Source organism: Macadamia integrifolia, chromosome 5 (assembly GCF_013358625.1).
Source record: "Macadamia integrifolia cultivar HAES 741 chromosome 5, SCU_Mint_v3, whole genome shotgun sequence".
NCBI classification, from domain to species: Eukaryota; Viridiplantae; Streptophyta; class Magnoliopsida; order Proteales; family Proteaceae; genus Macadamia; species Macadamia integrifolia.
In genome coordinates, this window is record NC_056561.1 from 24,116,681 (window position 1) to 24,126,745 (window position 10,065).

The 10,065-nt window shown below is 37.9% G+C and overlaps 2 protein-coding genes across 3 annotated transcripts in view; both read right to left on the reverse strand.

Moving 5' to 3' along the window:
• The window catches only part of LOC122079173 (peptidyl-prolyl cis-trans isomerase FKBP53-like), a 4,252-nt gene extending 1,354 nt beyond the window's left edge, over nt 1-2,898 (reverse strand). The window contains exons 1-5 of the mRNA XM_042645435.1: nt 2,482-2,898; nt 2,227-2,300; nt 1,904-2,145; nt 1,591-1,727; nt 276-630 (exon numbers count right to left, since the gene is read on the reverse strand). Of these exons, the coding sequence (XP_042501369.1) occupies nt 276-630; nt 1,591-1,727; nt 1,904-2,145; nt 2,227-2,300; nt 2,482-2,494 (821 nt within the window). The 5' untranslated portion in view covers nt 2,495-2,898. The remainder of the gene's footprint in view (nt 1-275; nt 631-1,590; nt 1,728-1,903; nt 2,146-2,226; nt 2,301-2,481) is intronic.
• A 1,408-nt stretch (nt 2,899-4,306) lies between these two features.
• Nucleotides 4,307-10,065, reverse strand: part of LOC122079172 (ATP-dependent DNA helicase 2 subunit KU80) — an 11,047-nt gene continuing 5,288 nt past the window's right edge. Inside the window, exons 6-12 of one of the 2 annotated variants that reach the window (XM_042645434.1) lie at nt 9,139-9,425; nt 8,488-8,683; nt 8,151-8,357; nt 6,897-7,064; nt 6,491-6,802; nt 4,865-4,983; nt 4,307-4,722 (exon numbers count right to left, since the gene is read on the reverse strand). In XM_042645434.1, coding sequence (XP_042501368.1) covers nt 4,662-4,722; nt 4,865-4,983; nt 6,491-6,802; nt 6,897-7,064; nt 8,151-8,357; nt 8,488-8,683; nt 9,139-9,425 — 1,350 coding nt within the window. In that variant the 3' untranslated portion in view covers nt 4,307-4,661. Of the gene's footprint in view, nt 4,723-4,864; nt 4,996-6,490; nt 6,803-6,896; nt 7,065-8,150; nt 8,358-8,487; nt 8,684-9,138; nt 9,426-10,065 lie in introns of both variants that reach the window. The other variant, XM_042645433.1, reaches the window with a different exon arrangement.

Here is a 10,065-nt window from a genome sequence, read left to right on the forward strand (position 1 = left end):
GTGATTATAATAGGTACAATTTCAAGATGCTACTGTGTTTTAAGAAAGGTAAAAAAAAATAATAATAATAATAAGGTCCTTAAAATAAAATAAAAAATAACTTCAATCAACTGCTTATGGATAGATTTTCAACCCTACTTGGCTTGAAATTGCTGCCCTTTCAGGCAATTATTTGTTCCCCTTTCAGTAAATGTTTTACGATTGATTATATAAGAAAGTTTCATCATTTATTCTAGAAGCACCATCTGAGAAAATTATCCATTGGCAACTCTTACCCTTCTGAATCACCATCTTGAACAGAGTCACATTTCTTTTTCAGGCCAGAAACCAGATCACTTTCCTCTTTTCTCTTGCTCTTTCCTTTGTTGGCTATTTTCTTATTCATCTTCTCTTTCACGTTTGCTTCTTTCTTCTGAAGAGTGGGAACGCGACTGAATGAAGAGGTAATGGGGAAACCATATTCATCTTCACTTTCCAAAACTGGAGCATCAGCACTACCACTCACACCAATTTGACGTTGAGAACTGCCGCTATCATCAGAATTACTCGGTTGGTCCTTCTTACCAGGATGTCTGTTGTTACCATTCTCATTAGGAACCTTCTCACCGCCCAATATCTCCTCGATCACAACTGAATCCAGAACCAGAAAATTTTCAACAAAAAAGACACCTCAAATTAAATAAGCTTCACAGACAATGACTAAGCATCTGTGAGGAGATGGCACCATCTTCAACAGCCATTGCCAATATCTCCTCACATTAAGTGAATTTTAGAAGTTCACAGCCAACAAATCAAGCATGTTGCATACTGTGCACTGGCGAAGAGATGATACCCATCTTCAACAGGGCAACATAGAACACTTGCACTAAGACGGAAGCTAACCAGATGAACAGAATCATCCAATCTACCAACTATTATTAATCTTATTAATCTTAAAACCATTTCATTGCATGAATTTTGACCCAAGTCACATGGTAAGAACAAATGAAACACCTGCAAATTTGCACTTTCATATAAATGAACATAATGCATATATTATGTTTGGGATGAAATGATGAATAAATAAACTTGACAGGCCTAAAAAAACCTATATTGACTAATAACACAATTAGCAACATAAGACGACAGCCACAATAGTATATAAATCCACCTGTCAATGCTTCACATTTGTCAAAAGATTCATGCATTTATGGATCCATGCCCTTCAATTGTGTGAGAAACAGCCAGATGAATTCCATCCGCAAAAATATGAACCCACAATACAATCATGTAATAAATAGGAATCCAATGACTAAGAACAATCATTACTTGAGGATAAACTTCTAATGGGTTGATCCAAGGGGTAACCTTGCTAGTATTAACTTTGGCTGCAGATTATCAAAACCCAGAAACACTGATGAGAGATTTTTTGGTTTCCCCTAGCCGATGAGAATGCATAAAGGAAACGGTGGATGAATTAAAGATGATGGTTACAAGGAGCAAACTGATGTGGCAATACAGGTAAAGTGACAAATGACAGTAATACAAAATCAACGAGTAAACTATGGAATTGCATCAGAAGTGTCAAAAAATAAATAAACAAAATTATACCTCCACTGTTGGGAGCAGGTAAAGGTGGGTAAGCTTCAAGATCAATGTCCTCGAAATGAACCTCATATTCATCTTTAGTATTATTATCAGTTGACTTCTCTTTCTGTGTCTCCTCGACGTCCTCTCCATGAGAATCACTTTCACATCAAGTTGAAGGGAAACAAGAAGCGAACAAGGATAATAATTCAACTAAAACCAAACAGTGAACTATTAATTCAATCTTTTTAGCTAAAACCCAAACCAACAGAAACGTGTAAATGGGAAGTATAAGCAAAAAAAAAAAAAAAAACACTTTTGGGTGGGGGGAGGATAAGTATCATCCGCATCACCGTATCCGCCAGAATTCCAAACATTTCCGAGATAGAAACCAGAGAGATGAACGCTATGGGGGCCAAGAACAGAGAAAACGACATCGTCGTCCTCCTCAAATTCAAGGTCCAACGGGCATGACTCAGTCTTATCAGGTAACAAGGAGCATATGAAAATAGGTCTCGTATTCCCTACATTACACTGCACCAAAGTCCTCTTCGTCGACTTCCCAATACCCAAAGTTGCCTGGGACATCACAAAATACTTTTAGCTAGTTAGATATACAGAGAAATCGAAAAACAGATAAAAAGAGTGAGAAATACATACATGAGATATGTGAAGCGTTCCTGGCGCAGCGTCGAATTGATGTGTGTGTGGTTTTCCAGGCTTTAATTCAACACCTAAGAAATAGCAGAAGAAGACACATGAAAGGTTGATCTCTTATAACCGTAAACCCTAAATTGCAGGATTTGAAAATGAAATTTAAGCAGAAAGGAAAAGAGAAAAGGGAAAAAGATTAAAATTCCATAGAATTATTGAAGAAGCAGCGAGAGAGAAGGTGAGTATAGAGTATAGACTAACCCCAGAAGACCATTTTAGAGTTTCGGTGAAGATAAAGAGTGGCACACTCTGATCTCTGATGTCCAAGCTTCAAACCTTACCTAGAGTGAAGAACAGAACCATCCGATCTAAAACCCTATAATAAATAAGAACAAAAGGAACAAAAATAGAGATGAAGGTTGCTCTACGCCCGAGGAATCGCGCGTCCTTTTAGCTTTGCTCTTGGCTTTTGGTTTCAAATTTCAACCGCGAAGGAAGAGAGAGAAGGAAGGATGGCGCGGGAAAAATATTTTTTAATGGAAAATTTTTAAACGTGACATTCTGAAGACATTCCCAGTTTAGTTTCCCACGTTTGATAGGTGCGGAACTGTTACGTGCCAAACGCACGACTGGTTTAACGGTTTGCTAATGGTGGGCAGTCAGTACAGAGTACAGCCGTGGGTTTGAACTTCTAGTGTTTCTTTTTTATGAAGACAAATTTATTCAACATGTCAGAGGCAAAAAGGGCAAAGCAATATTCAAGAGTCCCTCATAACATGGAGATTCCCAGGAAGCATTATGAGGAAAGGAAAGTGTCCACTTAGAAATAGCGTGGACCATCTCATTCCCGACTCTATTGAAATATATGAAAATACAAAACAAGAACTTCATCATAAAAACGCCCTGAACAATACACAAGACAGAAGAAGGGGGACCGTAGGAGTGGTAGAGGCATTGTAACAGTTTCCATGCAACTTTATTTATTAGCTTAAATTGATTATAAGAGCAGCTTTTCCATAAAAATCTCTTACCCAAAGAAAAAATCCCTAAAAATCCTCCTTTGTCTACTATCTTCTGGTGGCCTCCTCAATATAGGTAACAACATGTTTAATTTACCAAAAATGTTTGCAATGCTCAGGTGGAGCATCTGCCTGAGAATTGGTCACTTGATCAACCCTGTAGACTTTTTTGTAGATCTATTCTTGGGCCCTAGGTGAATCTACTATGTAATGATCAATAGACTCTTAAAAAATACAGGAGGTACAATCCATGTATATATCAGGAACTTTGGGTAAACAATATGTTTAATATAGAAACAAGTGGGATAACCGTGGATAATAGATGAGATACTGGAGGTTCCAAAGTCCAAACCAAGACCTTCAATGGCAAGTGCTCCATTGCATTTTGCTCCAACCAGCTGCTAATGCAATTGTCCTTGACATTTTAATATTTGGTGTAAGAGATCATTGCACATGTCCTCTGCACTAGCATGGGATCAATGTGAACACGCGTAGAAGCATCAACATGAATGCAATTTTTATTTCACATCAATGCCAATACTGATACAAATTGACCGTATCAAGTAGGATCAAATGATTGTCTCCCAAAATTCTGATAATATTTTCAAAAAAGAAAACTGTTTCATCGCATGGCATAGACATTGAGTGTGCAAAATTACCATCCCACTCATCGTGAAAACAAAAACCCATTGGTGTTGATTCCCATCCGAACTCTCATTGGCCCTGCGCTGGTGCAAAGCCATGAGACAGGATCTCTTGCCCCCTTTTTTTTTCTCAACTATATTACCCTCCCTGATCCGATTCCTATAATTTTTCAAACAAGGGTGATTTATATTACACAAACATCCGAAATGCCCTTGACATAAATTCAGATCCATTCAACCGTGAAAAATAGGTGTGAAGAAATTCTTTCTTCACCATGGGTAAAGCAAAACTGAGTCACTTTTCTATATTTGGTGAAGAAAGAATCTCTTCACAATGAGTAAGCAAAACTGGATCGTTTTTCTATATTGATAAATAGAAAAGTTAGATTTGTTTGAAATTCATCCCATGACTAGAAAACCAAATTAACCAAAAAAGTTCTGAGATCTTTGGCCTATCAAAATCAAATATATCTTCGTGCCCAAAAAAGCCATTGGTTGATTGGTGTGAGAATGGCATCCCATACAGCAAACAAGCATTAATTAAGGGCACCTTTGACCAGGATGGCCAGCCTTTGATCTTGGTTTCAACTTTAAACCACGAGGAAAGCTTTGCTACACATCTCATGCCATTTGCAGATCCTCAGTCACAAGAAGAAATAGTTACTACCTGCAATCCACATTTGTACATCGCAGCAGAATCAAGGGACAAAATATTCTTTAAATAAATGGCTTCCAATGCTCGACTCAACAATCCAAGCCATTTACTTTAATGACTCCCTTACTCAATTTTGGGTTCCCTTTTAACCATGAAATTTCTGGCCTCGTCTTCGGTGACATCACTGCCCAAGGAAGTAGACAGAAGGAGGGGGACAGAACACAAAATATAAGTGATATACAGCAATAAAGTGATATAGAAAGTAGTGTAAGCTTCTAAGTGGTTCCAAGAAATTTGAAGAACAAGATGAAACAGAGAAGGCAAACCTGTCTATGGCTTCCGGCTTGGTAATCAACTTGACCTGTTTGGATGCAAGTAACTCACAAAAGCTGTTTAGATCTGTCTTCTGGCAGGACATATAAAGATCATGAAGAAAGTCGTTGAACTGTTTCGGTTCCTACACAACGCTATAATAAGTAAGACTGGGACCAGCCTCAGCTTGGAAGTATGATCTGGTTGGTTTTTATGCTTTTACGACATGGATATTGCAATTGGGCCAACAAAAAGGGAAAATGATTTGTGCATATTACGAAGTAAAACCAAAATCTTAGTTATACCAATTTCTAGAAAAGCATCAAAACAAAATTCTAGCTAAAGTGTTACCATCCTTGTACAATAATTTCTTTTTCTTTTTTCTTTTTTCTCTTTTTTTTTTTTTTTGAGGGGGGAGGGGGGGCGTGTGGGGGTGGGTTGGTTGGGTAGCAAACTAGCAATAGAAATAACTTAACTAAGGGCTCGTTTGATCATCTCCTAAAATGGTAGCTTTATGAACTCCCTTGATATTTCAGGACGATGATTGACCTTTAAGGACTGAATGGAGCATCCATTAACCGCCATGGTATCCGTTAATGCCAAGATATGAGATCTCAACACTGATCCATGGTGTATAGTTAATATGATTGGAAATCAATGTCTCTCTCATAGTTGTCTTATACCAGTTACCATTCCATTAGACATCTATAAATCTACTTGAGGCACCATTCTTTTGTAGGATTCAACATACGATTTTAGTAAGCATATGCTTCTTCTAAATTCAACAAAGACTAGTGAAGATCTTTCTTCGTTGCGAGTATTGTGAAAGATAATGTGATATAAGAGAAAGATGTAAGGCTTCCCCCCTAGTGGGTAAGGAATCTCAGGAATTTATTCCTGATTAGAAGTTCGAAAATCCAAGTGTTGCAGCTGAGGCCAGGTTTGATCGTTGTTTTCGGTTTGCAGTATTGAGGGTTTTGGTTCGTTCAGATTGGGGCAGGCTCCTATTGTAAGTCTGAATCTCGTAATAATTTTCAATGATATGTAGCTTGTGGCCCTAGTGGCAGTGTCTCTTGTATATTCCCTCCCCCCTTGCTTTTTTTCCCTTTGTTATCAATAAATTGATATTATCTATAATATATATATATATATAAAGAGGCTCTACTTGTTGATCTTCCTCGCATAAATTCAAGCTGAAAAAATAATACACTAATTTCATGTCCTAGACATTAATCAATTGCTCTCCACCAAAAATTTCTACTTTGGGTGCAGGGGCTGTTTCTAGAAGACAAGCATTTACACAAATTGTGTTCCCAAGTTTCAAATGAAATGCACTTGTCACTTAAAGTACCATCATTAGCACCAAGATGGATCATGTTTGTGGGTGCAGATCAGTCTTGGTGTGAATGTGTTTGTGCAATGTGCAGTATTACCAAGTGGACAATATTTTGGTGTCTGTTTTCATGAGTGCAGTGCAGCAGAGTAGACAATCTTTTAATGTAGTGAAGTACCAATTGGAGATTGGGAGCCATAGCCATATATGAAAATGATTCCAGATTAGCAACATCACACATAGTAAATGCTTGGAGTAGAAAAGTAATAACAATCATAAGAAGAAAAAGAGAAAAAAAGACGGAAACCTGCTCAAGGACGCAAGCTTTTCGAAGAGAAGTTAAGCATTCCAATGCCTTTTCATAGTTGTCCTGTTCATAGGAGTTCTCCAGCAGGTTAAAGATAAAACCTTTCATATTGCCAATTGCCTTAATGACCCACTCCGTGCTATCTCTACGTGACATCATGGCTTCAAAATCTTGGACAGGGGTCAAATCTCCAATCCTCTCAACCTTAATCAAATTGCCACCTTGAGCATCAGTACCAGTATCTTTCACACTCCTCTCCTCATTTGATCTTGACGGTTTTTCTCTCCACATTCGTTTAGATAACTTCTTTATCTGCGATATAGAATTATAGATTGAATAAAAATACAAGAAGGTTACACTGTTTAATACCAACACATTCTATAGAAGTTCATTGCTGAGGAGTAACCTTTGGATTTTCCTTGAGCTTAAACTGCTTACAAAGTTCATCTACGACAGACTTGTTTTGAGAAAGAAGTTCGGGATCAGGTTCAGTTATTCTTTTAAGAGTGTTGTCAAGTGGAGGAACTGCGGCACCTGGCTGCTTTGATTTTAATTCAAGAAATCGATAGAAGCGCTGTAACAATATAAAACAACCAGATAAGTTAGGACCACAAAACCAAGATAGATAAAGAATCGCTATGAAGACTTTCCTTTTTCTTCCCCCTCCCTGAGATCCACGTGCATTTTGCTTTCTGGATAAAAGCTATATAAAACAAGAACATATTGAGAATTGAGACACAAGTATGAGTACAGCCTGGATAGACTAAAATTGCTGGAAGGGATTTTTATAGACAAAAAAAAAAAGAGCAACCCAGCCCACGAGGCTCCCACCATTGCAGGGTCTGGGAGGGGCAAACGTAGCAGCCTTACCCCCTGCTGTGCAGGAGAGGCCGGGTACATTTAGGTAATGATTTTGAGACGAGGAGAACACACACTAAGCTCCTATTTGTTAAATCTTGGGCCAAGAGTCTTGACAAGCAAGATTTTTTATCTATCATAATTCTAACTTATTCTTACAAATGATTTACAAGGGTCAAGAACCAGAGTAAGAGCTTCTTGTCCAAAGGGATAATTTTGAGGCAATAGAGAGGGAGCGTAGTTTTCTGGCAATTGTAACTCCTGCTGCTTGGACTGTGTGACTCCTAAATATGGGAGTTACAATGTCATCCTCCAGAAAGATAGAAATCAAAATAAGATACCAACACTAGGTCATCAACCGAAGCAAGCACAGAAGAATGAACCCACAAGGAAAACTCATATATCCATATAGGCATTTTAATAAACAAGATGCATACATGAGTAGTATTTTTTTGGGTGAATAAATATTCATTACCAAGCGAAGAAGAAAAAGCATACAGCCCCTAGAAAGGGGAGGGGGAAGAAAGAGAGGATCTCAGCAGGAACTACTCCTGATAGTGGAGCTGGGGAGCTCCCAGGAGTTTACAATATGCCAATTTCTAGGGGATGGGTTACAAGTGAAAGAACTCCGAGAGATTTTTGCTTTGACATTAAAGAAGATGGAGCCCCAAATCTTCTCAAGCGAGCAGGAGTTGGAGGTCCATTTTCTATGATTTCTTTCCTATAAATAAAGTAAAACCCTTGATTACAAAGGGCATTCAATTATGACTACTATATGGAACAGTGATTGAAAATTAAGCACCTCCAAGACAGGATTCGGTGTAAAATCAGTATGCAAAGCTTCTTCTTTGCCTGTTGGTGCAAGGTCAAGCATCTTGACCAAGTTATCCGCTGCCTCTTGCTGTTGTTCATTTGGCTGCCACGATGAAGGGAAACTCCTAAAGGAGGGAAACTGAAACTCTCGAACATCGTCAGCAAAAGGAAGTACATTGAAGTAAAACGAATCCGGCTGTCAACAGAATCAATAGATACGCTGAATCATTAGAAACTCTTAATATAAAAACTCAAAGGAGTTCTTTGAGCAAAGAAACATATCAACAGAATAAAGGAAAGCAGAATTGGAACCAAATAGAACTTACAATGTTATCCTGATTGGACAAATTTGGTGTCAAAACACCAACAACGACATTCCCCTGCCCTTGTCTCCATACACACCGTAGAATCGCCACCTTATTCATTTCCTTCATTGCTCTTGCTATTGCAGAAACTGCTTGAATGGCCCTTGTGTTTCCGGGTTCAGCAATGAAGATGTACACATCTTTCATATAATAGTGCCTTAGAGATAAATGAGCAATGAGCATCAATAGAATTAGATGATTCAAAGCTAATAGTTGAATGCTTTTTTTTTTTTTTTTTTTTTTTTTTGGGGGGGGGGGGGTGGGAAGGGGTGGGGTGGGGTGGGGGAGAGTAATAATTAAAAAAAAAAAAAAAGGTGGCATTAAACAGTGCTGGTCCTGCCTAGGACCTGGAAGGGGTGAATTTGGACTCAATGCTAACCTTTGCCCTTTTTTAGCAAAGTGGCTGCCCTCAAGACTCAATCCCAGGCATTTGCTCTGGCAGCCTGAACCTTTTACCATTGCTCCAAGCAGTAGCCCCTATGGGCTTAGTAACAGTACAATAATTTTTTAAAATGGGGGGAAAAAATAAAAACAATAAAAATCCAGATTCCATTAACTATTCTAATTTAAAAATAATACATACAGTATAGATCAAGAGTAGCCACATTTTACCGCATTATGTTAGAAGCATTTGTAAATCCCAGAAGCTTCACACCCTTTTCTGGCTTGAACTTTACTGCATCCCATTCAGCAGATGAAATAGGGACTACTTGAGGTCCATAGCGATAACCTTTTATCCTTTGTTCTGGGGGTACAACTTTATCTGAATCTTCAACGCTTTTATATTCATAATCTACCTTAACTTCATGAGTAGCAAATCTATCAGTTGGAGGTGCTTTATCAGAATACTTCTTTAGTGTGGGAAACTTCTCCTCAGAGGTTTTCTTGTAAACCCACACCTGAATCATGAAAGCAGTTGCAATAACTGAACTAGCTTCTTCCCACAAATCAAAATGTAGAAGGAATGATTTGCAAGATATTTCAAAAGAAACCATACTGATAATGGAACTTAGCACCAACCTGTGGATCTATTGCTAGAGCATCAAACCCATCTAAGAATCACAATAAATAAAATGCCTCTTAAAACATAAACACTTGCACAGGCATAAGCATTATTTATTTAACCATCTTACATATAAATGTCCCACTAGTGTTTGGTCATTGAAAAATTGAAAACATTCTTAAGAACATAAAGATTATTCCCTAAATATGCCTAGGTCAAATACATATGGATTGTTTCCTGAAGAATCATGAAGACCATAAACAAGATGCAAATTTCATCACTTTCCTTGCACACCTAAAATTTACTATCCTTTGAAGCTTAGCACAGGAAAAGAGAGGGAATGCCTTAGACAGAAACAAAGCATCCTAAGGCATTATACTCAAAGTATTAATATGTCCTTCATATCAACCATCTCTGACTTGTTTAATGGTGTTCACACCATCTACACACTTTAATGCAACTTCCACGCAAAATAGCTCTCTTCAACGGCAGAAAGTCTATAACCTAAAAGTTATTATTATTATTATTTTTTTTTT